This window comes from Myxine glutinosa, chromosome 2 (assembly GCF_964187855.1).
Source record: "Myxine glutinosa chromosome 2, kmMyxGlut1.1, whole genome shotgun sequence".
NCBI classification, from domain to species: Eukaryota; Metazoa; Chordata; class Myxini; order Myxiniformes; family Myxinidae; genus Myxine; species Myxine glutinosa.
Window position 1 is genome coordinate 5801579 of NC_136262.1, and position 27018 is coordinate 5828596.

At 46.1% G+C, this 27018-nt stretch overlaps 2 protein-coding genes across 5 annotated transcripts in view; one reads left to right on the top strand and one right to left on the bottom strand.

Annotated features, from left to right (window-relative positions):
• The window catches only part of ATR (ATR checkpoint kinase), a 243727-nt gene extending 239193 nt beyond the window's left edge, over positions 1-4534 (top strand). For both annotated transcript variants that reach the window (XM_068109426.2, XM_078772919.1), the window contains 3 exons: positions 1194-1266; positions 1943-2120; positions 4270-4534. In XM_068109426.2, coding sequence (XP_067965527.2) covers positions 1194-1266; positions 1943-2110 — 241 coding nt within the window. In that variant the 3' untranslated portion in view covers positions 2111-2120; positions 4270-4534. The remainder of the gene's footprint in view (positions 1-1193; positions 1267-1942; positions 2121-4269) is intronic.
• LOC137422079 (phospholipid-transporting ATPase ID) overlaps positions 2397-27018 on the bottom strand; it is a 266687-nt gene continuing 242065 nt past the window's right edge. For all 3 annotated transcript variants that reach the window (XM_078772922.1, XM_078772921.1, XM_078772923.1), the window contains 8 exons: positions 25294-25453; positions 20087-20270; positions 19685-19908; positions 10855-10938; positions 5578-5823; positions 5316-5454; positions 4563-4693; positions 2397-3466 (listed from right to left, as the gene is read on the bottom strand). In XM_078772922.1, the coding sequence (XP_078629048.1) occupies positions 3101-3466; positions 4563-4693; positions 5316-5454; positions 5578-5823; positions 10855-10938; positions 19685-19908; positions 20087-20270; positions 25294-25453 (1534 nt within the window). In that variant the 3' untranslated portion in view covers positions 2397-3100. The remainder of the gene's footprint in view (positions 3467-4562; positions 4694-5315; positions 5455-5577; positions 5824-10854; positions 10939-19684; positions 19909-20086; positions 20271-25293; positions 25454-27018) is intronic.

The window sequence follows — 27018 nt, forward strand, 5'->3', positions numbered from 1 at the left end:
TGTATGTGTTACTTTGTGTTTCTAGTTAGTCTTGGTTTGTAATTTGTGCAAACTTGTGCGTAATTAGTCGGTTTTTTTTGTTTGCACCGCGTGGGAGGCCTGGTCCCTTTAGGCTTTCCTACCCCCGTCGGTATTTTGTAAATTCCCACACTCTTCAATCCCACTCCTCCATCCACCTCTTTAAAACAGCTGTTCACCACCATCTCTTATCTTCCCCCAATCAAAATCCCCCCAATCAAAATATCTTCAAAAAAGGGGACCAAAAAACAACAACAACCACGGTTCCTGAAAAAGGCCAACCCCCGCTTGCGGGGAAAAATGGCCTCTAAAGGTGGTTATTTTTTTAAATAATCAAAACCTTGATCTTTTCTTCCTCCGTTAAAACACCCCAAATCCACCTCTTTCAATCCCCAACTTCTTTCCTGAAATTCCTAGTAGTGTTAATTTGCTTTATGCCGTGTACCCCTTCCCAGCCCTCCCCCTTCCGCAGATCTACCGACGTCCTTGTTCTCTACTGTTGTTGTGCTTGTGTGCTTCCCTATCCCCACTCTTGTCTCACGCTCCCTTCATTGTATGTTTTATGTGTCTGTGCATGTTTTCATGTTCAATGTGTCCGCTCTTACACGAGCCTCGATTCTGTGTACAAAAAAAAAAAACCTCGTCACAGAACCTCCAAGACGAGACACTTACTATCCACAGTTTAGGCCGGACCTGTTTAGGACGACGGCGATAACACGCCTACTATTCGATGAAGACATTGTAGGATTTTAAACATACTCCCATACTACAATCGGATGGGACACCCAGTTTAAAGAATGGGTCACACACCTTGCTAAATGTCGCTCTGCATGTGAAACACCAAGATGACAGTTTATAGACGGATCAGGACTCAAACCCAGGCCACACACATCTGAGCTATCCTGCCAGCCTCATGACATGATACATGGATGCTCTTAGCCTGATTTGCCTCCATAGATGTTGACTCACTTTCTATTTTTAAAGAACATCGTGTGTTTGAATGTTCATCGTGATGAAGTTGTGCTTGTGAAGGCTCGTGTCCATATGTGGAGTAGTGATGGAATAGATGAAGGCAGTTATTTTGCTCCGACGAAGGGTTAATGCCCAAAACGTTAACTTCTCCCATGACGGTAACATTTGAAATGCAGTTAATGATTTTGTGTTTTTGTATGCAGTGTTCTGCAAACCTTCATCCATGACCCCCTCATGGACACACGAGAAAGGACAAACACAATGATGGAGGAAACGGTGAGATCGGTAGTATTACAATTGTAGTAGCAAAAGTAGAGTGAAAGGAATTTGCATTTGTAACGATAGATTTGATGAGGAAGTTTGTCACGGCACAGGCCGACAACGAATGGCCTTTCCTTGGCACATGATCCTAAGGACCTTCAAACACCCTTCTGGTGTAACGAGTTAATATGAAAACAGGTCTGGTATCCTTTGAAACAGACGCAGCACTTCCTGTTGCACATATTCCTGAACATAGCAATGGTGGGCTTCATGGCTCAGTTGCTGAAAATAGTTTGACATTGGCATCAACCCCGTGGGGGGAAAGAATTCGGATTAAATGCAGAATGATTGTTTAGTTGGGTGGCTGGCCCACCATTCTGATCATTTCGATGACGCATGGTGAATTTGGTGAGTATGACAAATATCCCTCCTACACGAAGTGAGGTACGCTTTAGTCTCGTCGTGAACCAAAATGTGCTGCTTTGAGGTTTGGTTTCATATTGACAATGTTATTAAATCAAAGATTAAGAATTTATTTCACAAAGTCCTAATTTCTGTAATTTGTTCTTTCCACCACATTATGTTGAGATGTGCTCTGCCTGTGTTGAGATGTGCTCTGCCTGTGTTGAGATGTGCTCTGCCTGTGTTGAGATGTGCTCTGCCTGTGTTGAGATGTGATCTTGTTTTACAGGCGAAGAAAAATGTACAGAAGATCGAGGAACGTCTGCAGGGAATCATCAGGACTGAGATGAAAGGTTTGCCATTGTCCATTGAGGGTCAGGTGCACTACCTGATCCAACAAGCGACCAGTGATCGCCTTCTGTGCCAGATGTACATCGGTTGGTGTCCGTACATGTAGGATCCAAAAGGCAAGTGCTACACCACCCTAGGGGACGCAAACCGTGATGTAAACGACATTGGTAGAGTTGGGTGTGTGGGAGAGGGCGTGAAATGAAGGGGTTCATAGGAGGAGGAGGCGGGGAGAATAGTTATTTGATGGTAATATGGAATGGTATTCTTGTTATACCTTCCGTCGAGTGTCCTGTGATCAAATACCCAGCTGTGTAGGATGCAGGTATTTTTAAGCAACCAGCGGCTATTGGGTCCAAAGCTGTTTGGGGTAAAATTAAATTAAAATGTTAAACTTCAATGGCAAGTGTGATATTTATTATCCAACATATAACTTGCAATAAATTATGAAATGTTGTATGTACAAACATGTTTAACTCTTTGGCATTAGAACTTCTGCCCATAAATAAGCTCAGTTGCTTTTTCTGCACAAACCAAAATGTAGAACAGAATCAAAAGGCGGCTCGATCGTGTGTGACGTGAGGAAGAGAACGTGTACAAAAGTCCATTGAAAAAGCCATTTTGCTCATTTTTTTCTCCATACAAGTAAATCTATAAAAGCGATGCTGAAAAGCTTGGCGGCTGTAAAATGATTGCCTGTACCAAAGTCGGAGCCTGGGTATAGTCGGTTCATGGGAGGGTGACATCAAGTCACCACCGTCCAGCTATAAAAATGTCCAAACATAATAAGCGGCTCCATTTGGTGACAAGTTTGTCATTAAAAAGGAAAACAAAAAGGCACGACATGAACATGATTCTCTGTTATAAAATATAAGGGCTACCGACTTGACCTCACCTGTCCGAAGCAAAAAATAATTTAAAAAAAAGCCCAGGTGCACCGAGCCCCATCTTCGGAGCAGTCGGCGACAAACAATACTTGGTGGTACGGGTCAATACTGGGTCCCCACAGGTGACGGTCAGGTTCACCTGTAGTCGCGACGAATTCGCGGAGTAATACGGCTTTTCTTGCATCATTAGCACCACGTTTCGTGCCAAAGCATCACACGCTTGGGGAATAAACAATTCCCTCTTGCTCGTCCTCTTCAGGGGGAATAGGTGGTTCCAAAGTCGACGACTCGGTAAGAGTTTGCCCCGCCTTGGCCTCTGGGGTTTTGGTGGCGTCGGGCGTGCGCCCGCGCTTACCCAGAGCTTCAAACCAGCTGGCGCTGCCTTGTGCGGCTCTGGAGAAGAGCGCGCTCGCACTATGGAATCCACGCATGTTCTTCCCTGAAGTGATGAGCTCTCCAAATCCTTCCTGGTGTGCAAAAGCGTATCCAGAACGCCGTGATCCCGTGCGATGTACCCGGTGTAACCGAAGCGTCTGTGGCTTCTGCTTTCGTCGCTGCCGACGCATCGCGTAGTGTTCCTGGCAGCCACAACACATATTTGAGGGACGTATGAAAAAAAAACGACAAGGACGTGGGGAGATTTTAGTTTTTTTTGGGGTTTTTTTTTGTATACTAAATCGAGGCTCGTGAAAGAGCTAACATTTATTTCACAAACAAATCAACCAGACAAACAAAATATACAAAAAGAGGGAGCGGAAGACAAGATGGGGGAGAGAAGGGGAAGCACACAACCACAACATTTGAGAGCAGGGAGAAGTGTGGGAGGGAGAGGGCTTGGGGGCAGGAGGCGTGGGAAGGGGGGTGGGGGGGGATTGTGATTCATTATGAAGCTCGACCTCTCGTACAAAAACAACAAATTTAAAAATAGAAACTACATCATGATCACATGACTGCTTCTAACAAAATTAATTAATTAATTATTAAATAAAGAAGAAATTCTTCAGGAATGGGAAACTCAACAACGCCCTTCACCGACGTCACGACATATTTAAATTACCAAACTTTTACAATGATCAGATTGCCGATATGAAATTGACCCCAAGTGCAAATAGTGAGCAGGTTTGTGTGTTCTCCCTAAACCCCTGCCCCCCTGTACCCCCTCCCCTGAAAATTCCATCAATCCCCATTTACCCTGATTCGATCCATCACTCTGCACACAAATGCTCTTTAATCTATTGAGGGATTAAACCTTTTTTTTCTCATTTGCACACAATTTATCCATCTTCCCCGTCTCAAAAAAGACTCGTTTTTTGGACTCCAAAGCGAGTCGACCCTCACATTATAAAATCATTTTCCTGTGAAACCTCAACTTGTTTTCCAGGTTTGTTTTCAGCGTTTCATCGTGAGAAGCAATCGCCTCCAACCAGATGGAAGTCTCTTTCCGAACTTCGAATAAAGAAGCACTATCACTTTGAAGTTAACTTGAACGGTCGGTCATTCATTTGAATTTGTTTTGAAGATATTAGTTTTGGAAGAAAATGCACTTTACCTTCGAGTTTTGCAAATACGTATGTGTTGACTAAATTTTTAATGCATTCCATGGAGTTTTGTGTCAAAGCGACATTGAATAAAACATTCCGATGGTGTACTTGGTGCGGTGTGTCTTGAACTCACCCGGTCAGTGAGGCTAGGCCGCAGTTCTGCTTTGAGGAAACGGAAGGCAACAATTGGAACAACACAGATGACTGTGGTGAGGAAGATGACCAACCACACTGCCGGCTGGTTCAGCGTGTTTCTGGCAGTGCCTATTGCATAAAACAAAAGGGTTCCATGCCAAGTATGAAGAGGAAGATCAGTAGCAGTAAGAAAGTGATCAAATCAACTACGGTCTATTGTGATGCAAAAAAAAAAAACCTCAATGCAGATCAAGATAAAGGTATCCATTTCCATAATCATGTACATTGGGAAAGGGAACATGAGGGAGGAGTCTCATGTACAAAATATTTCAAGAACACGAGGTGGAGGGAACACTTTTACCGACATGCGCAAGTGGGCTCCAAAAGCAGAGTACCAAAAGTTCATTTTCTACAAACACACAAATGCAGTTACACACGGGGGTGATGCCGACGGACGTGCACACGGGGGGGCGAGGCCGACGGACGTGCACACGGGGGGTGATGCCGACGGACGTGCACACGGGGGGCGATGCCAACATACGTGCACGCAGTGGGCGATGCCGACGGACGTGCACACGGGGGGCGATGCCGATGGACATGCACGCAGGGGGCTATGCTGACATACGTGCATGCGGGGCGACAGTCATAGAGCGTTTCCATGCACAAATTGGCATCCATTTTAGCTCTCAATTCAAAGTGACGAGTAAACTTGGTGGAAGGAAACTTCTCTATTTGGGTCTGCATGACCTACCGATAAACTGAAACTGAGAGGGGAAGATACTGTAGAGTCCAGCACTGTACATTGCAAACATGATGGCAAAGTAGACAGCCACGCTGCCCCAGATGAAGAAGTGATTGATGGCAGTCCAGTAACCTGTATCCAGGCCCATCTGCAAAGTCGTGTAGATGGAAGGACGTCAGAAATCCCCCTTCCCTGTACTATCATCGACGAGAGAAAGCCATAACATAAACATTACTGGGTACCAAGTTCACACAGTTCACCTACGGCTCACCTGTAGGCTGACGACAATGATGAGACTGGTGGACACTGTTACAGCAAGTGATTGGTGGTCAGAGAGCCCCGTCCCATCGTCACGCATCGCCTCAACAAAGGCAGCATATGGCACAAAGAAGATGACAATGGACGTGTAGATTCCCTGCGCAATGCAGATGAAGAACTCTCGCTTGTTAAACAGCAGGTTTAACTGGCCGGGCTCGTAGAGCTTGGGGCAATCCATGCTCCATTGGTCGCTCACGTCCTAAATGGTAAGAAGCAAGATAAACAGCGGTGATGCGTTACAGCCTCAACAACAGTCAATATCATCCATCTCAAGAACTATGGAACAGGAATAACCAAGAACGAAGACATTGCGAATTCAAGTGAACAGGGAGAGGATTTAAAGGATGTGACATCTAAAGCTGGGCGTTCTGAGCAGATCCGAGACATACAAGGTTCTCATGTGGAATGGTGCATCAGCTGGGATTGCAAAATGCAACAAACAGTCTTGGACTCGAATTGTGTCTGCAGTTCCTTTATCAGGAGCAGTGAAAAGAAATGGATCCTTTTTTTCCTCAAAGAAAACTACTGCAGCCTTTACCATTGGTCTTCCTGTTGTTTCCACCAACAAACCACAAGGAAGTACCTCTCATGAAATGGAAGATGTGCTTACCAAGGCCAAACAAACATTTGAGCGAAACCAGGCCAGAAGAGGCACTGGAATTAGCGATTACCTGTTCTAACCTTAATCGGGGTGGTGTTTACGTATCCAGCTGCAAAGTATGCTCGGTTTGAGGGCCAACCACACGTGCCAAAGACAATGCACGTGTACACCTCGATTCCAGAAGAATCAAAGAATCAACAAGTGAGATACAAAGCTTCAGCTTTCCAACGTATTTTACGTTTTTTATTTTTAGTGCAAACAGTGGGGCTCGTGAAGGGGCTAATGGAGAGGGTGGTCACAGCTGATAGACAGGCAGACAAACAGACAAGAAATGCACACATGATCAGGGGAAGCAGCAGGGAGGAAACCAGGCTACCCAACCCCGTCAGACCACATACAGTGCCTTTGCTAGAGCAGTTTGTGATTTTGTCCAGGTCTGCAAAGAGTGAGGAGGCTGCAGACTGCCGATCTGAGTAATGACGTATGGAGCGGCAGAGAGTGGAGTCATCAGCAAAGAGATAGAGAGGATTTTTCAGAGAGTCAGAGAGATCATTGATGAAGACCAGAAAAAGCACAGGGCCCAGAACACTACCTTGGGGAACTCCAGCCTGAACAGGAAGAGGAGATGAGAAAAACCCATTCAGGGCCACACGTTGACTACGACCAGAGAGGAAGTCGGCAAGCCATGCGTGGAGATTTCCATGGATACCAAAAGAGGAGAGTTTGGTGAGCAGAGCGGGGTGCCAGACCGTATCGAAGGCACGTGATATGTCAAGGGAGACTGCTTTAATTTCCTGTTTGGCATTGAGGACCTCCATCCCTTGTTGAGACAGCAGAAGCAGCATGTCCAGAGTAGAAGGATGTGGTCTGAATCCAAATTGATGATCACGATGATCGATCAAGCCATTGCAGAAGAGGAAGGATTTAATATTGGAAGCAATGATGGATTCCATGACCTTGCTGATTATTGGGAGCAGCCTGATTGGTCTGTAGTTGCAAGGATCTGTTTTATCACCTTTTTTGTGTAAAGTGGAAATGTTGGCTGATTTCCAAGCAGATGACAGATGACCTTGAGCAAAAGAGAGGGTGATGAGAACAGAGAGAGGGTGAGATAGAGCGGCAGAGAAGGATTTTAGGACCCATGGGCTGATGCAGTCTGGTCCAGTTGCAGAATCAGAGTCGACTTCTCCACCTTGTCAGAAGAGAAGGATACAGATTCCAGGAGCAGCTGGGTTTGACTGGGTAAGGTGGGTACAGAGAGAGACGGGTTTGGCAAACACAGAGTTGAGGCATTTGGCTTTGTCACGTGCGGTGTCAGCTGTGGAGCCGTTTGAGGTAAGGGAGGGGATGGAGGAGGAACAAACACCAGAAACAGATTTGACCAGATGCCACCAGGATTTGGAGGAATAAGCCAGGTTTAAGAGTTCCGTCGTGAGAGTAGAGAGCTAGTTCTTCCTGGCTCTCCTGAGGCTAGACACACTTGTTCCGAGCTTTGTGAAAGGAATGGAGATTGCCTTCAGTTGGATTAGCCTTCCAAGAGGCAAAGGCAAGTTGTTTCAGGGGAAATGCCTCACCACAAGATTGTGTACCTGCACCATGGATGGGAGGAAGGGTAAGACAACTCAAGATGAGATGGGATAAATCTGTGCATGAGAGAGAGAGCAGTTTACTTTGGAAGAATTCCCAGGAAGAATTGATGTCAGAGGCAGTGGAGATGGGAGACCTGTTCAGATGGTTGATGGCTGCTTGAAGACCGTGCCAGTCGGCCTGAGTGAAATGCCAGACTCGTCGGTGCTGAGGAGGCTCTCTGACAATGGCCAGAGAGATGTCCACTTTAACAAGCACATGATCAGAAGAACCGATTGGAGCAGAAGAAGAGCAGCAGACATTTGCAGGGAAGTTAGTCATAACCAAGTCTAGAAGAGAAGATGCTCCGTTGACTGAGATCCGGGTCGGGAAATTTACAGATTGTGTCAGTCCCAATGAGTCGCAGAAGTCCTTTGCTGAGGTGTTGTGGCTGGTGAGAGAGGTACCTACACCCAGCCAGCTGGCATGATGACAGTTGATGTCGCCACATATGAGGAAGAGAGAGTTGGGATGAGTGGATAGAAGTTGGTCCATGTTGTCAGACAGGGAAATGTAAATGGACACATCACTGTTAGGTGGACGGTACAACACACATATGAACAAAATGTGGGAGCGGAGAGAAAGCCGTAGCCAGAGGTACTCCTGGGGGTGGGGTGGAGAGAGGGCAGTGCAAGGAGAGTGAGGAAGAGAGTTTTTGATAAAGATAGCAACCCCACCACCAGGACTAGGCTCAGGTCTATTATACCAGAGGAGGGAGTAACCAGGAAGAGATATTGAGGAATCAAAGACATCTTGAAGGAGGAAAGTTTCTGTTAAGCAGATCAAGTCTGGATTGTCAGAAGCAACCTGTATGGAGAGATCAATCAGGTTTGATTGAAGGCCCCGGATGTTTGAGGTCCATACCGTTAATGAGGAGAGAGGGGGAGCATCGGGTACAGGACAGGGGAGGGGGTAGGGTAGGATAAGATGAGGGGTGAGAGGGGGAGGTAGGGAGAGCTGTTGATAATGTGTCAGAGATTGGAGAAGGGGAAGGATGAGGAGGACAAAAGGTTTGATGGTGATTGGATAAGGTGCAGTGAGGAGTTGTTTGAGGGGAGAAGAGCGAAGTAGAGGGGTTGTAGGAGGTGGACGTTCGAGTTGGAAGGGAGAAGAAGTGAGGAGGAGGCAGGTTTGTGGAGGAGTTAAGAGGAAACTTTGAGGAGGAGGGCGAGAGAGGAAATTTGAAGGGGAGGGGTGCGGTGGGAGTGTTGAAGGGGAGGCGTGAGGGGAAGGTCGTGATGGAATGGGGGTAGGAGGGAGTAGAAGGAGGGGACATGGAGTGGGACACGATCAGTCCGACATTCTTACAAATTGGCACAAGTTTTTCAACAAAAACCGAACCAGAAGCAAACACAGACAGCAAAATAAACAGCACATGCTCGACAAAACTACCGGGGCGTAAGATAGGTATCTTTTAGGAATTAGGCAGAGTCCAAAAACGGCCAACCCAGCTCGAGGAACCAAAACCGGAAGTCAATACGGAAATATCTAATTAAATCAACACCATGAGTCAATACTTCATAGAAATGCCTTTGACAGTGATTGCAGTTTCGAGTCTGTTTGGGTTTGTCTGTATGAGCTTTGCACATCTGGATTTGGGGAGTTTCTTTCTCCCATTCTTCCTTAAAGATTTGCTCAAGCTCTGTCAAGTTGGATGGAGAGCGTTGGGGAACAGAAATCTTTAAGTATTTCCACAGATTCTCAATGACATTCTGGTATGGGCTTTGGCTGGGCCACTGAAGGACTTTCAAGTTCCTGTTCTGAAGTCATTCCAGTGTTGCTTTGGCTGTATGCTTGGGGTCATTGTCCTGTTGGAACGTAAATCTTCTCTGCAGTCTGTGGTCTTTTGCACTCTGAAGCAGGTTATCCTCAGGATTTGCCTGTATTCGGCTCCATTGATTGTTCCCTCTATCCTTACAAGTCTTCCAGTCCCTGCTGCTGAAAAGCATCCCCACAGCATGATGCTTCCACCACCCTGCTTCACGGTAGGGATGGAGTTAGATGGGTGCTGAGCTGTGCTAGGTTTCCACCAGACGAATCACGTTGCATTTAGGCCAAAGAGTTCAATTTTCCTCTCATCAGACCATATCATCTTTTGCCGCATGTTCTGTCTTTCACGTGCCTTTTTGAAACTCCAGGTGTTCTGTCATGTGCGTTTTTCTCAGGAGTGGATTCTGTCTGGTCATTCTCCCATAAGGCCTCCATTTCTGACGCTGCAGAAACTGTTGTCCTTCCGGCAGATTCTCCCATCTCAGCCAAGGAACTGTGTAGTTCTGTCAGAGTGGTCATTGGGCTCTTGGTCACGTTCCTGATCAAGGTCCTTGTTGCTCAGTTTGGTCAGATGGCCGACTCTAGGAAGAGATCCAATTTCTACTTGATTTAGGATGCAATGTTGATTTGATTTCATGATCCATGGTTTATGGTAGTAGGTTGTGGACAGCAACCGCTGAGGGTAGTACAACCGTTCGGACTTTGGAGCGTTAACGTGGTGCCAGGAATCATCTTCCACTCTGTCTGGATTGCTGGTTTAACTTTGTCTCACTCAAACTACAGCTACCGGGCAAGCTTCAACCGCTTTCTTACAAACAAACATCACACACTTTTCATAAACACTTTTCTTACTCATTTTCACTCCTCACATTTACATTCCCTCTCTTTTATTTTTCGTTCCCCACATTTATCAATGCAGTTATTTTATTTAAGGCCTGTCCTCATTGAGGACTTTATATAGTCTGTGACTGAAGCTTTCAACATATAAAAACACGAGGTGCCCGCCACAAGCGTCTTATAGACGGTCCTCATTTAAGGAAGTGGAATGCGGCGGTTAGGGTAGCATGGTGGGGTGTGCGAGGGGACACCAGACGAATGCACAAGTATGCACAGAGAATAAAAAAATCTGAATGAAGATCCCAGAACTTAACCAGTCAAATTGGTCCGGAAAGGGTGAACATGCGTCACCATCGCTTACCAGTTATCAATACCGAGTGCATGTGATGTACAAACCTGGTCAAATACACCCATGGCCAGCACCGGAAGAGACGTGTAGCAAATGTTGAACAGCGTGATGAACCACTGATCGTAGACGGTCTGCGGCACACACACAGGGCGAGGCAGGTGTCAAATGTACAAGGTAACTAACCAGATATGAACTCGATTGGGAAAGGAAAAGTCTGTCTGTAGCCAAACAATCATGAGGCACACGACAGGTAATAATCCATCCAGGAAGTACAATAGGTATAACATCTACATTTCAGGTTGTTGAGTCTCTACTTTATGACAACTTGTACAAAAGAACATGAGCAGTGAATCCTCAACTCAGTTTATAAAAATCCACCACACCAGACAAGGTGATCAAATGATGCCAGGTCACAAACGTGGGAACTCGAGGCACATTTTAAAGAGTCCGTACACAGATGACCATCCCAGTAATTCCAATGTTCCATTTTCAGATTTGTTTGTACCTTCTGCTCATCGCTTCATTCTCACTTTACTCAACTTCAACCGAACATCCACGTACCATAACACGTCAGAGGAGGCAGGTATTCTTATTGATTATTTATATTGCTGGACAACGCCGAGTCGCTTCATGACAGGAATATTTGGAGAGGGGAGGAGGAGGGTAGGGGGAAGGTGAGGGTGAGGGGAGGAGGGAATGGTAACAGTGAGGAGTTCAGGGGGGAAGGAGAGGAGGAGTGGGGAAAGGAGAGGAGACACCCTTCTGCCCCCTGCCCCCGAGCAACACCAGGTAACCCTGCCCGCTACCAATAATATTGTAGAGTGCTCACCAAGTAGCTTAAGCACTCAAGCAAGCACTCCAATGAAACAGTTGATAAGGAATGGCTGGCTTGGCAAGCGATTAGTGATTCGTAGTTATGAAAATCAGGAATTTGATGGTGAACGCTTGGAGTTCACTCGTCCCATCGTTGCTTTAATCATTGTAATCCTCCCAATTATTTTGCCTTCATAACTCGGAGATTATAAACCGGAGATTTCCCCACCAGGTATAATGAAAGCAGATCACACGGAAAGGTATACAATTGCACAACTTAGGCGAGGTGCCGGGGGGGGGGGGGGGTGGGGTGGGGGGAGTGGGGGGGCTGCCTTCGTTTGTCGATATATGTACTTTTTACTTTTTAAAGCTTCATTAATGTTTCTCCTTTTCATTCATCTTACTTTTACCAGCAACAGAGACTCCATAATCGAGCGAGTTCAGCAAATAAAAATATACCCGATCATCTTCATTTTGTGCGTTCAACACTTCATCAAAATAGCTTGAACCTTGAAATCATCTTTTGTTGGAAGAAACATTAATCTGGGGCTCATCTTAATGCTCGGTCGAGCAGAACTCAAGAATATCAATTCATCATTAAACACAACATGCATTTTCAGGCCATTTTCCCTGCTAGAGCGGGGGTTAGCCTTGCGGTCCCCATGACAATCTTCTCCATTTTGCCCTATTTTCTGCATCTCTCCTTGTTAACCCCCATGCCCGCATTTCTTCTTCGACCATCTTTAGCCAAGTCTTTCTCGGTCTTCCCCGTCTTCTACTTCCTTCTACATTCATTTCCATCACTCTTCTCAACCAGTATTAAAAATGTATCTTGTTTCTTGTGAGGGTGGGGGAGCTGGGTTGGGGGGGGGGGGGCGGGACTCCATAGCTAGACAGTGGTAAAGTGATAAGTGTAGTATGGACTGTGTGTTTCGAGTAGCTGTTAGATTGCCATGTGACAGGGACCTGACAAGTTAAGTCGTTTGTTACACGGGACGCTATGGAGACAGCGTATGTAATTTATAGACAGGATAGATGTGAATACATGGGCGTGAACACCTCATGTGGAAGATGGAACGAGTAGGCGAGAACTTTTATGAGCGACTGACAACTTCTCATCTGTCTGGCCATTGTGTGTCAGCCATGGCAGCGTAATCTGCCGTGGAGACGAAAGTGCCATCTGCATTAATTTTTTTATAGGTGCCACTCCTGTGGACGGCAGAGCAGGGGACTCCGCCCAGGGGGAGGATATCGTGAGACCTCACTTGAGGAAGGAGGACGAGAGACAAAGTGTTTGTGTTTTTGCATGAATGTGTGTTTTGCATGAGTGTGTTTTTGCACGAGTGTGTGTTTTTGCATGAGGGTTGGTGTTTTTGCATGTGTGTGTCTTTGTATGAGGGTTGGTGTTTTTGCACGAGGGTTGGTGTTTTTGCATGAGGGTTGGTGTTTTTGCACGAGTGTTGGTGTTTTTGCACGAGTGTTGGTGTTTTTGCACGAGTGTTGGTGTTTTTGCACGAGTGTTGGTGTTTTTGCACGAGTGTTGGTGTTTTTGCACGAGTGTTGGTGTTTTTGCACGAGTGTTGGTGTTTTTGCACGAGTGTTGGTGTTTTTGCACGAGTGTTGGTGTTTTTGCACGAGTGTTGGTGTTTTTGCACGAGTGTTGGTGTTTTTGCACGAGTGTTGGTGTTTTTGCACGAGTGTTGGTGTTTTTGCACGAGTGTTGGTGTTTTTGCACGAGTGTTGGTGTTTTTGCACGAGCGTGTGTTTTTGCACGAGCGTGTGTTTTTGAATGTGTGTGTGTTTTTGCACGAGTGTTGGTATTTTTGCATGAGTTGGTGTTTTTGCCCAAGTGCGTGTGTTTTTGCACAAGTGCGTGTGTTTTTGAACAAGTGCGTGTGTTTTTGCACAAGAGTGTGTGTTTTTGCATGAGTTTGTGTTTTTGCATGAGGGTTGATGTTTTTGCACGTGTGTGTGTTTTTGCATGAGGGTTGATGTTTTTGCACGAGTTTGTGTTTTTGCATGAGGGTTGGTGTTTTGCACTTGTTTGTGTTTTTGCATGAGTGTGTGTGTTTTGGCACCAGTGTGTTTTTGCATGAGGGTTGATGTTTTTGCACGAGTTTGTGTTTTTGCATGAGTTTGTGTTTTTGCATGTTTGTGTGCGTTTTTTTTTGCCTGAGTGTGTGTGTGTGTGTGTGTTTGCATGAGTGTGTGTGTTTTGGCACAAGTGTGTGTTTTTGCATGTGTTTTTGCATGAGGGTTGATGTTTTTGCACAAGTTTGTGTTTTTTTACCTTCGCAAAAGCGGAAGGTTATGTTTTGATCGCTGTGTATTTATTTGTATGTCTGTGTGTGTGTGTGTGTGTGTATGTTATTCGCATAACTCAAAAAGTATTCAACCGAATTGCATGAAATTTGGTGGGATGATTGGTTATTATACGGGACACATTTGATTAGATTTTGGGAGCAATCGGGTCAAAGGTCAAGGTCAAGGTCACGAAAAGGTCAAAATCGTATTTTTACCATAGCGCGGTCAATTTTTATCCAATTGGCATGCAACTAATGCCAAAATGTTCAGAATTCAATGCCCGATCTTGTGATATACGACATCACCCAGTGAAGACATTACCCTTGTTAGCGGTTGGGGGTCAAAGGTCAGGGGGGTCACGACCTTGCAAAATGTGCGTTTTTTGTCATAACTCGGTCAATTCTTATCCGATTTGCATGAAATCAGCACCAAACTGTTCACTGTTCTGTTCCCTACACTCCCATGCCAAGTACAGAACAGTAGCTGCGGCGAAGGTATGCGCTCTACCGAGTGCCCGTTCTAGTTTTTTTTTTTTTTTTGTATACAAGATCGAGGCTCGTGAAAGAGCGAACATTAATCACACAGAAAGACAAACCGACACATAAAACATATAACATCGGGAGCGGTAGACAAGATGGGGAGAGAGGGGGAAGGACACAAACACAACATTTGAGAGCAGGGACCGAGAGACATGGAGACATCGAGAGATCTGAGAGAGGGCGAGGGCTCTGGGGGGGGGGGGGGGCATGGGAAGGGGGCGGTGGGAGAGGTATAAAACATATGGACACTGCCAGGACTTCCAGGAAAGAAGTTGGAATTTCAAACAAGGTGGATCTGGGGTGAATTAGCGGGGGTAGAAAAGATCAAGGTTTTCGATGGGGGAAGATAAGAGATGGTGGTGAACAGCTGTTTTAAAGACCTGGAGGGAGGAGTGGGATTGAAGGGAGTGAGGGAGTTTGTTCCAGAGGCGGGAGAAAAGAGGAACGAAAGAGTGAAGGTGAGCAGAGAGCCGAGATTTCGGCACTTTAACCATCAGAGGGTTGCTGGCAGATCTTGTGTGACCTGTAGGAATATTTGGGGGACAGAGCACAGAGAGAGCTGGGGGTGCAAGGCCGGAGAGGAGTCGGTAGAAGACAGAAAGACCACCTACCTGCCTGCGGTGAGTGAGTGAAAGGCCCTCAGAGATAGCTTCATCGCGGGAGATTCCAATAATTCTGAAAGCTTTGGTTTCAACAGCGTGAAGCCGAGCTAGGTGTGAGGCAGGAGCACCGGCCCATAGGGGAGAACAGTATTCCATTGAGCTGCGGATGAAAGCCTTGTATGTGGTGAGGAGCTCAGGTGTGCCGAGGAAGGACTTCGCACGACGGAGGATGCCCAGTCGGCGACTGGCTTTGGAGGCCAGCTTGGAAATGTGGTTTTCCCAAGAAAGATCATGGCAGATAGTGAGACCCAAAAGCTTGAGCGACAGAACTTCTTGGAGAGGATTGTTGAGAAAGTAGAGGGGAGGGTTGTCCAGTCGATCTTTTCGGAGAGACATAGTAAGAGTGTGAGATTTGTCAGGATTGAAAGACGTGTTCCACTTGTTTGACCAGTCTGTGATTTTGTCCAAGTCTTCAGAGAGTGAGGAGGCTGCAGACTGCCGATCTGAGGGAAGAGGAATGGAGCGGCAGAGAGTGGAGTCATCAGCAAAGAGATAGAGAGGATTTTCAAGAGAGTCAGAGAGATCATTGATGAAGACCAGAAAAAGCACGGGGCCCAGAACACTGCCTTGGGGAACTCCAGCCTGAACAGGAAGAGGAGATGAGAGAAACCCATTCAGGGCCACACGTTGACGACGACTCGAGAGGAAGTCCGCCAGCCATGCGTGGAGATTTCCATGGATACCAAAGGAGGAGAGTTTGGTGAGCAGAGCGGGGTGCCAGACCGTGTCGAAGGCACGTGATATGTCGAGGGAGACAGCTCTAATTTCCTGTTTGGCATTGAGGACCTCCATCCATTGTTGAGACAGCAGAAGCAGCATGTCCAGAGTAGAGTGACCTGGTCTGAAACCAAATTGATGATCAGAGATCAAGCCATTGGAGAAGAGGAAAGATTTCATATCTGAAGCAATGATGGATTCCATGACTTTGCTGATAATTGGGAGAAGGCTGATTGGTCTGTAGTTGCTAGGATCTGTTTTTGCACCTTGTTTGTGCAAAGCGGTGATGTTGGCTGATTTCCAAGCAGATGGCAGTTGACCTTGAGCAAAAGAGAGGGTGAAGAGAACAGAGAGAGGGTGAGATAGAGCAGCAGAGCAGGATTTTAGGACCCGTGGGCTGATGCCGTCAGGTCCAGTTGCAGAATCAGAGTCGAGGGTTGACAGAAACTTTTCCACCTTGTCAGGAGCAAAGGACACGGAGTCCAGGAGCAGCAGGGTACGACTGGGTATGGTGGGTACAGAGAGGGATGGGTTTGGGACACAAGATTTAGAGGCAAACACAGAGTTGAGGCATTCAGCTTTTTCACGTGCGGAGTCAGCTGTGTAACCGTTTGAGGTAAGGGAGGGGATGGAGGGGGAACAAACACCAGAAACGGATTTGACCAGACGCCACCAGGATTTGGAAGAGGGAGACAGATAAGAGAGTTCGGTCTTGAGAACGGAGAGATATTGTTTCCTGGCTCTCCTGAGGGTGGACACACACTTGTTTCGGGCTTTGTGAAAGGAAATGAGATTTCCTTCCGTTGGATTTGCTTTCCAGGAGACGAAGGCAAGTTGTTTCTGGGCAACAGCCTCACCACAAGATTCCGTGTACCATGGACGGGAGGAAGAGTATGACAACTGAAGACGAGATGGGATAAATCTGTGCATGAGAGAGAGCAATTTACTTTGGAAGAATTCCCAGGATGAGTTGATGTCAGAGGTGGTAGAGATGGGAGACCAGTCCAGATGATTGATGGCTGCTTGAAGACCGTGCCAGTTGGCCTGAGTGAAATGCCAGACTCGTCGACGCTGAGCAGGCTCCCTGAGGATGGTCAGAGAGATGTCCACTTTAACAAGGACATGATCAGATGATCCGATTGGAGCAGAAGAAGGGCAGCATACATTTTCAGGGAAGTTAGTCATAACCAAGTCCAGAAGAGAAGATGTTCCGTTGACTGAGATCCGGGTCGGGAAATTGACAGATTGTGTCAGTCCCAGTGAGTCGCAGAAGTCCTTTGCTGAGGAGCCATGGCTGGTGAGAGAGGTACCCACACCCAGCCAACTGGCATGATGACAGTTGAAATCACCATATATGAGGAAGAGAGAGTTGGGATGAGTAGATAGAAGTTGGTCCATATTATCAGACAGCGAGATGTAGATGGAGTCATCACTGTTTGGTGGACGGTACAACACACATATGAACAAGAGGTGGGAGCGCAGGGGAACCCGTAGCCAGAGGTATTCCTGGGGGTGAGGTGGAGAGAGTGCAGTGCAGGGCGAGTGAGGAAGAGAGTTTTTGATAAAGATAGCAACCCCGCCTCCAGGACGAGGCTCAGGTCTATCATACCGGATGAGGGAGTAGCCCGGGAGAGATACTAAGGAATCAGAGACATCATAAAGGAGGAAAGTTTCTGTTAAGCAGATCACGTCTGGTTTGACAGAAGCAACCTGTATGGAGAGATCAGTTAAGTTTGAACGAAGGCCCCGGATGTTTGAGGTCCATACCGTTAATGAAGAGGAAGGGGGAGCATCAGATACAGAACAGGGGGGAGGAGGGGTAGGGTAAGATGTGGAAGAGGTGGAAGAGGTAGGGAGAGCTGTTGAAGGTGTGTCAGAGATTTCAGAATAGCTCGGAGAAAGGGAAGGATGGGGCGGACAAAAGGTTTGATGGTGCTTGGGTGAGGCACAATGAGGTGTTATTTGAGGAGGGGGAAGAGCGAGGCAGAAGGTTGGGGGAGATGGAGGTGAGAGTTGGAAGGGGGAAGAAGCGGGGAGGACGCTTTGAGGAGGGGGAGTGAGAGGGGGGAAATTGAGAAGCAATGAGGGTGGGGAGATTTGAAGGGGAGGGGTGAGGGGGGAGTTTGGGAGGGAAGGGACAAGGGGAGGGATTTGAAAGGGATGGGATATGGGGGAGATTTGGAGGGGAGGGGTGAGGCAGGAGTCTAGGAGGGGAGGGGTGAGGGGGTAGTTTAGGAGGGAGGGGGCAAGGGGGGAGATTTGAAAGGGATGGGTGATGGGGAAGATTTGGAGGGGAGGGGTGATGGGGAAGATTTGGAGGGGAGGGGTTATGGGGAAGATTTGGAGGGGAGGGGTGAGATTGGATTTTAGAAAGTGTACGATTTATGGGAAACGAACATTTAATGCAAAATGAGTTTCTTGTGACCTTCGAGTTAAAAATACGTTTAAGGACGCTGGATGGAGGATGGAGTGCAGGAGAGTTTAGGGAATGTAGAAAAAAGGCACTATAGGAGATGGATATTTTTGTGGGGATGAATTGATTTGGTGAGCAAGTCGAAAGCATCCTTTTAAAGAAGAAGAAGAAAAAGGTGTTATAATATATGACGGAATACAGAACTTGAGGGGAAAGTGTAAACATTGAAGGTTAATAACAGTGAAAACTATCTGGGGAAATGGGGGAGAAACACGTGGTCGAAGAACGAACGAACGAATAAGAATGAATAACCGAATGAGAACAGAGAAGGAAATGTTTTTGTTTTTTTTTGTTTGTTTTTTTTTAGTTGAGATTTACACAAGGAAGTAGGCTATGGGTGAAAAGACTGGGAATACAGAGAACGAAAGTTATTGGATCACAAACGACGGACCGCTGAGAGAAAAACAAAGCCTCAAGGTTGTACAGTGTACACTGTACAAGGCCTCAAGACGCGACATGAATTAACACGATTTTCAATACAGGTATGAAAGATTTGCACCGAACAATCTTCGTCGGGACACAATATACGTACAACACCATAAATAAATACAGTTTTAACGAAAATACAAATGGGAACAATCACTTAACTTCGATTTCAAATCGTTCGCGACGCGGCAAAGGCCTTGCTCGCGACACGGCAAACAGACGATCAATTTATGAAAGATAAACACCGAGAAACAACCAAAGTTGCACACAATAACTTCACACACCGAAAGATAAATACAGTTTCGACAAAATACAATTGTGAACAGACTTAACTTCGAAAAACGTGGAGACCGTGTGGAGCTTCGAAAATCCCTCCCACCGTCTCCGAGATCTCGCGAGACTCATGTTTTTGCATGAGGGTTGGTGTTTTTGCATGAGTTTGTGTGCGTTTTTTTGCCTGAGAGTGTGTGTGTGTGTGTTTGCATGAGTGTGTGTGTTTTGGCACGTGTGTTTTTGCACGTGTGTGTTTTTGCCCATGTGTGTGTTTTTGCATGAGTGTGTGTGTGTGTGTGTGTGTGTTTTTTTTTTTTGCATGAGTGTGTGTGTTTGTTTTGTTGTTCAGTGGTGAAGGTTATAAGAGTGGGTATTTTGTTGTTGTAGTTTGTGTTCTTTCTGACTGGAAATGGGGGTACGCACACATCCAAATGTCGTTACCTGTGCCACTGCTGGCCCACCTTAGCTGACCGTATCGAGGTTCAAGGGCCAAAAGGGGATGATGCTGAGAACTTTGATTGAAGACCTGGTCAGTGAGGCACACCTGTAACCAGGTGTGTTTTGAAATTATATATTTATGTGGGTATTATGTTTATGTATTTGGGCAGGTCCGGACTTCAATTTAGCTGCCCGAGATGCACCTTATACCCTTCACTTGAGCTGTCCATACCTGGGCAGAAAAGCCGCAGAAGAAGCCGAACCAGAAATGCACAAGAGTGAATGCAAAGTTTTTGTAGAAGAAGTAGCAGAGGAACTTGCACATGCGCAGGTAAGACCAACGACCATGCACAAGCAATAAACGCTGCAGGAAGCGGAACTGCCCAAAGGTGTAGTCACTGGCCAGCACCGCTTGCATACCCTCCTGCCCGCTGATCCCTACACCGATGTGGGAAGCTGCAGGAGGTGGCAAGTAGGATTGGAGGGGTACAGCAGAAGTAACGTACAGTTGATACGTACAAATGGATGACGCCAAACAAATTTTAAAATGTGACCATTTTAAACTGGCCTCTTCCGGCATATGGACTCCTTCCCACCCTCAACGTTATCTTGCCCTCATAAAGATCCAGCATACTCTTTATCATGCTGACGTCGTTCGCCCCATCCCCGATGGCCAGAGTCACCGCTTTCTTGCAAGTCTTCACCAGCTCCACCACCTGGGCCTTCTGAAGCGGCGTCACTCTGCAGCAGATCACGGCCTTGCAAAGACACGCCACCTCCAGAAATTCCAGCTCCAAGTCGGCCTCCAGCGCGTGAGCCTACCGGAACACAATCCTAGTTATGAGGCAACGATAAAGCACAAAGAGATCATGATGTCGGAAAGGGCGAGCGCATTTAAACAGCTCCATGGATCATCATCATCGATTTTATTAAGATTGTTCACAGAGATTATGCAGTAGGACAAATAGATGTGACAATGCAATAACAGAGAAAGTCACACCCTAAAATCATTGTTAAATTTGGGAAACAGCAGTTGGACTATGTTGTCAAAAGCCTACCTGCCCCCAGGATGAGAACAATTAGACTTGGGGCAGGATCACATCCGGTACACCAACTGTCGTGCTTTGCGATACCAGGAAGCATGGCAGTATAGCTACCTGCTACATCAAGTTGAATAGTTTAGATTTTAGTTCAAGTTGAACAGCACACGATAGTTTCAATTTTAGTTCTTACACAACTAGAACAGAAAATAATCACAGCTAGGACTCTTCATCATCATTTAAAAATGCATTTACCTATCTATATAATATTCTCCGTAGGTGATTCTGCGAGTCTGTCGGTCTGTAAGCCTGTCCGGGGGTGTGGCCTCCTCCGTTGTGGGAGTAGCTCCACCCATTCTGCTCTCTCTCACGCTTGATCTCGACTCCAATTCGATGTCATTTCATTTTTCACAGTCGCTAACATGGTTTTAGACGCGGTTTCAAAAAACGGGAAGAAGATTCGATTAAAGTTACCGTTTATAGAACGAAATGAATTTTCAAAGGCCTGTAACATAAAGGCCATTCATTGAGTCTCCCTCACGGCTTTATCTCGACTCGAATTCACCATCACAGTCGCTGGGATGGTTCAAGCCTTAGTTTCAGCTAAAGTTGAGAAAATCGGCAACATGTATTCCAACAGCCGTTTTGAGTGTGTTGACTGTTATGTGGGCATGGGGAAGGAGAGAGAGGAGAATGAAAGAGGGAAAGGAGAGAGGAGAATGAAAGAGGGGAATGAGATAGGGAAAGGAGAGAGGAGAATGAAAGAGAGGAATCAGAGAGGGAAAGGAGAGAGAGGAGAGAATGAAAGAGGGGAATGAGAGAGGGAAAGGAGAGAATGAAAGAGGGGAATGAGAGAGGAGAGAATGAGAGAGGAGAGAATGAAAGAGGGGAAAGGAGAGAGGAGAATGAAAGAGGGAAAGGAGAGAGGAGAATGAGAGAGGGGAATGAAAGAGGGAAAGGAGAGAATGAAAGAGGGGAATGAGAGAGGGAAAGGAGAATGAGAGAGGGAAAGGAGAGAGGGGAATGAGAGAGAGGGAAAGGAGAGAGGAGAATGAAAGAGAGGAATGAGAGAGGGAAAGGAGAGAGGAGAATGAAAGAGGGGATTGAGAGAGGACAAGGAGAGAGGGGAATGAGAGAGAGGAGAGAATGAAAGAGGGGAATGAGAGAGGGAGAGGAGAATGAAAGAGGGGATTGAGAGAGGACAAGGAGAGAGGGGAATGAGAGAGAGGAGAGAATGAAAGAGGGGAATGAGAGAGGGAGAGGAGAATGAGAGAGGGAAAGGAGAGAGGGGAATGAGAGAGAGGGAAAGGAGAGAGGAGAATGAAAGAGAGGAATGAGAGAGGGAAAGGAGAGAGGAGAATGAAAGAGGGGATTGAGAGAGGACAAGGAGAGAGGGGAATGAGAGAGAGGGAAAGGAGAGAGGAGAATGAAAGAGAGGAATGAGAGAGGGAAAGGAGAGAGGAGAATGAGAGAGGAGAGAACGTTCGATGACTTCATAATTAGGTTTACTCTCCATGAAATGGAGAGAAACCTATTGTTACTGCTCGAGTTTTTCTTATTATTATTCTTCCGCCCTATTTTGCATCTCCGAAAACTTCATAATTAATGTTCTCAGCAACCGCTGGTCGGATTGACAGGAAAATTTTCATCAAATGATCGGCTAGGCTCGTATAAATTTTTAATGCTAATTATTACGTCATAGGTCACATGGTTTGGGCGCCACCTTGTAAAACGCCTTCAAATTTGCCCCTCTGTATCTCCGAAACGGCTCAATGGAAAAATTTGAGGAATGGCTCATTCTAAAGAACTCTGCAATCGGAACAAAAAAACTTGTTTATTGAGTATATTAAAAATGCTAACGTTAAGAGGTTAGAATTCGTCAAATACAATATTTTTTCCCCGAAAATGAGATTTTTTTCCCAGATGCCCAGTTAAAAAATACTCAGAATGCAAAAAAATTCGAAGTCATACGTCACATAGTTCGGCCGCCATATTGTTTTTTGTGAAAAACATGAAAACCCCTTTTTCTCCGTAACGGCTGAACGGATTGAGCCCAAACTTGGCAGGCATATTCGCATACCCATGACAAACAAAAAAGCCTCTGAGCACGATGTCATCCGACACATGGTTTCAGAGTTATGACGTTTTTAAGCATAAACTAGAAATAGTATCACCTCCATAATTTGTGAAGATATCGAGTGGAAACTTCACACAAATGTTCCTCATGGGGGGATGTTTCAACGTTACTTGAGACGTTTTGATAAGTCACATGGTTTGGCCGCAATAAATAATGGAAGGAAAATCCAAAAAAGCTTCTAACTCTTAAACCACTGCATTGATCGACTTGAATTTTTAATGCAATGTAGCTCTCATCAAGCGGAACAAGTGTGAAAAACTTCAAGATGATTGGATGTACGGTCTCGAAGCTATGTCTTTATTGTTGAAAGAAGAAGAAACGCACCATTTTGTCCTACCAGGCCATGTCTCCCAGTGCACTTGCCATTTTAAGTTTTAATTTCCTTTAAAAAACATTTTCCCTGCAATAATAGGACCGATTGAGATAAAATTTTCACCATAGGATATTTTAGAATCGGTCTGTCTGTACAATCTCGGTCTGCAGAATATTTTAATGGTAATTATGACGTCACAGGTCACGTGGTTCGGCCGCCAGATTGTTTTTCGTGAAAACACGAAAACCCCTTTTTCTCTGCAACGGGTGAACAGATCGAGGCCAAACTTTGCAGGCAGAATCGCATACCCATGTCGAACAGAAAAGTCAGCGAGCATGAAGTCACGTGTCACATGGTTTCAGAGTTATGACGTTTTTAAGCAATAACCTTTAAAACCTAGCTCCTCCCTCATTTTTGATCCAATCGAGGGGAAACCACAGATCTGTTCAGCATGTCAGTCTACTGAAATGTCCTTTTGGAATTTGCGATAGGTCACGTGGTTTGGCAGATATCGTTAATTAAACGAAAATATTTTAAAAATGGATATCTCTTGAGTCGCTTTATTGATCGACGTGAAACTTCATACTATAGAAGAAGTCATGAAGAGTAACAAGTGGGCAAAATTTCAAGATGATTGGATGTACGGTCTGGAAGCTAGAAGTTGTTATTGCGTGAAGAAGAAGAGGCTTCGCGTCTGCGGATTTAATTGTTCATCACATGCACAGACTGAAGGGATCGTTGGACACGATCTCTCGCGGTCATTTTAACCTCAAATAAAATTATAATTGAAGATTTGTCAACAGCTGAGGTGTATTAACAAACGAATAAAACAGATTTGGTCAAATTCTGACTTTTTTAAAACTCGATCGCATTTGACACAGAGTTGTGAGAAGCTGAAGAAGAAACCTCGCTTGGCTTCTCAGATAAAATAAATAATTCTGGCTCTGCAATTTCACGTTTATTTTCTTTTAAAAATCGCTTTTCCTGCAATCATTGCACGGATTGACCTGAAATTTTCACCATAGGTGCGCCATAGGATGTGTTTGTGTGTGTGGATGTCTGTGTGTGTGTGGGTGTGGATATGTGTGTGTGTGGGGTGGGGGGGGGGGTGTTGGGGTGTGCGTGTGGAGGGGGGGGGGGGAATGTGTGTGTGCGTGTGGAGGGGTGTGGGGGTGTTTGTGTGTGGGTGGGGGGATGTGTGTGGGTGTGTGTGTGTATGTGGGGGGGGGGGGGTAGGGGGGATGTGTGTGTGTGTGTGGGGATGTGTGTGTGTGTGTATTTGGGAATGTGCATGTGTGTGGATATGTATGTGTGTGGGGGCAGGATGTGGGGATGTGTGTGTGTTTGTGGGGATGAGTGTGTGTGTTGGGGTGTGTTCAAGAGGGTAATCTTTTGAGGGTAATTATGACGTCACAGGTCACATGGTACGGCCGCCATCTTGGGAAAACCGAAATTTTTTACATCTCTCCGTCTCCAAAAGCGCTGAGTAGAAAAGATTGAGACATATCTCATTGCAAAGAACTATCCATGGAGAATAAGCCTTGTGAATTATGTCATATGTGCCTCCATTATGATGTCGTAATTCGACAAGTACAAAACTTCATCCGATCAGGATGAAATTTTCTGAGCATCATCTCGTGATAAGTTGGAGAAAAATAATAATAATGTGAAAGCGGGGTTGTTGTAAAGTGTGTGGATGTGTGTGGGTGTGGGGGCGGGGTGGATATGTGTGTTTTGTGCGTGTGGAGGGGGGGTGGATGTGTGTGTGTGTGTGTGTATGTGTGGAGGGGTGTGTGTGTATGTGTGGAGGGTGTGTGTGTGTATGTGTGGAGGGGTGTGTGTGTGTGTGTGTGTGTGTGTGTGTGTGTGTGTGTGTGTGTCGGGGTTGTGTCCAAGGTGGTTGTGTCAAAGCATGTCCAATGAAAGTGGGGTTGTATCAAAAGTGGGGTTGGATCAAAAGTGGGGTTGGATCAAAAGTGGGGTTGGATCAAAAGTGGGTGCTGGTCATCCGGTCCCTGGTGCAGTGTGCGTGATGTGGGAGGGATGGGGGTGGGGAGGGAGAGGATTTGAGCTCTTGAAGTCACATTTTACATGAGATGTGATCACACATTTCAAACTGTATTTCCCAGGTGCACGCACATGCATTTACATGTTATCAGAAGTAAATACATTGTGTAGATTACATCATTTGTGGATCTGATAAATTGCCAGAAACAAGTTTGTAAAACTGAATGTGCAGCATCAAACGCAAGACGTCCAAATGTCACACACGTGCATGCCCGTGGGATTCCCACGGTGACCCCACTGATAAATCATAATTTACAAGAAGCCACGCATCCAAATGAGCATACCAGGCTGTGACCATTGATCACGATCGCGTATTCGCCCTCCACCGAGTGCTCCAGCATCGTCGTCATCATGCCAGGATCCTTCACCAGATCCTTGGTTGCCGTGTAAAGGAATCCGTTTCCTGCACCTTTTCCACACCCGAGTATACGCAGCTTCGCGTGTCTGGTGGAAAATGCAACATCAGCACGATACCATTTGGGATTCTTAATGCAGAATTTCTGATATTAAACATAGAATAGACTTTTTATAGCATCGATTGTGTGATTCGAAATGCATTTTCATTAAACAATACCTTGGACTACCAAAGGCCTTTTCGAATATGCAGCTTTAATCCACTCATGTTTTACTTTGCTTGCATCCCTACGTCACTTCAGTTATTAAGGGACGAGAACACCCTTCCGGTTTTGTCTGATCAAAGGCCATCCGAATCCTCAACCAAAACTTCCTCACACACTGACAACTGGTCGCTCTTCAGAACCCGACACACGAAGGCATCCTCGTTAACCCTGCGGACGTTCTAGTCCATTCGTTTATAGTGCAAAATCTGCTGCACAGTGAGCAACCGCAGCCTGAGATAGCAAGCAGTGTAACCTGGTGTCAAGGAACCTCCAAGAAGGGCAACCGCAGCCTGAGATAGCAAGCAGTGTAACCTGGTGTCAAGGAACCTCTAAGAAGAGCAACCGCAATCTGAGATAGCAAGCAGCATAACCTGGTGTCAAGGAACCTCCAAGAAGAGCAACCACAGCCTGAGATAGCAAGCAGTGTAACCTGGTGTCAAGGAACCTCCAAGAAGGGCAACTGCAGCCTGAGATAGCAAGCAGTGTAACCTGGTGTCAAGGAACCTCCAAGAAGAGCAACCGCAGCCTGAGATAGCAAGCAGTGTAACCTGGTATCAAGGAACCTCCAAGAAGAGCAACCGCAGCCTGAGATAGCAAGCAGTGTAACCTGGTGTCAAGGAACCTCCAAGAAGAGCAACCGCAGCCTGAGATAGCAAGCAGCGTAACCTGGTGTCAAGGAACCTCCAAGAAGAGCAACCGCAATCTGAGATAGCAAGGAGCATAACCTGGTGTCAAGGAACCTCCAAGAAGAGCAACCACAGCCTGAGATAGCAAGCAGCATAACACCACGATGAAGCTGATTGCGAGGGCCTTTCACTCACTCGCCACATGTAGGTAGGTGGTCTTTCTGTCTTCTACCGACTCCTTTCCGGCCTCGCTCCCCCAGCTCTGTCTGTGCTCTGTCCCCCAAATATTCCTGCAGGTCGCACAAGATCTGCCAGCAACCCTCTTCTGGTGAAATTGCCAAAATCAAGACTCTCTGCTCACCTTCACTCTTTCATTCCTCTTTACTCTGGCTTCTGGAACAAACTCCCCCACTCCCTTCAATCCCACTCCTCCCTCCAGGTCTTTAAAACAGCTGTTCACCACCATCTCTTATCTTCCCCATCCAAAAACTTGATCTTTCTACCCCCCTTAATGGAGATGGAGGAGGGGGAGGAGGAGGAGGAGGAGGAGGAGGAGGAGGAAGAGTGGTAGTGGTAGTGGTAGTAACTACTACTACTACTACTACTACTACTACACTCAGCCCTTTGCTCTATTTTTACAGAATGGGCAGCTTGAATGCATGCCATTCTTGGTAGAATGCTAGTGCAGACAATTTCACTACTTACATCAAGTCTCCCTCATATTCTGTGCACCTATTAATCCAGGTAGGGTGCATTTCAAAAC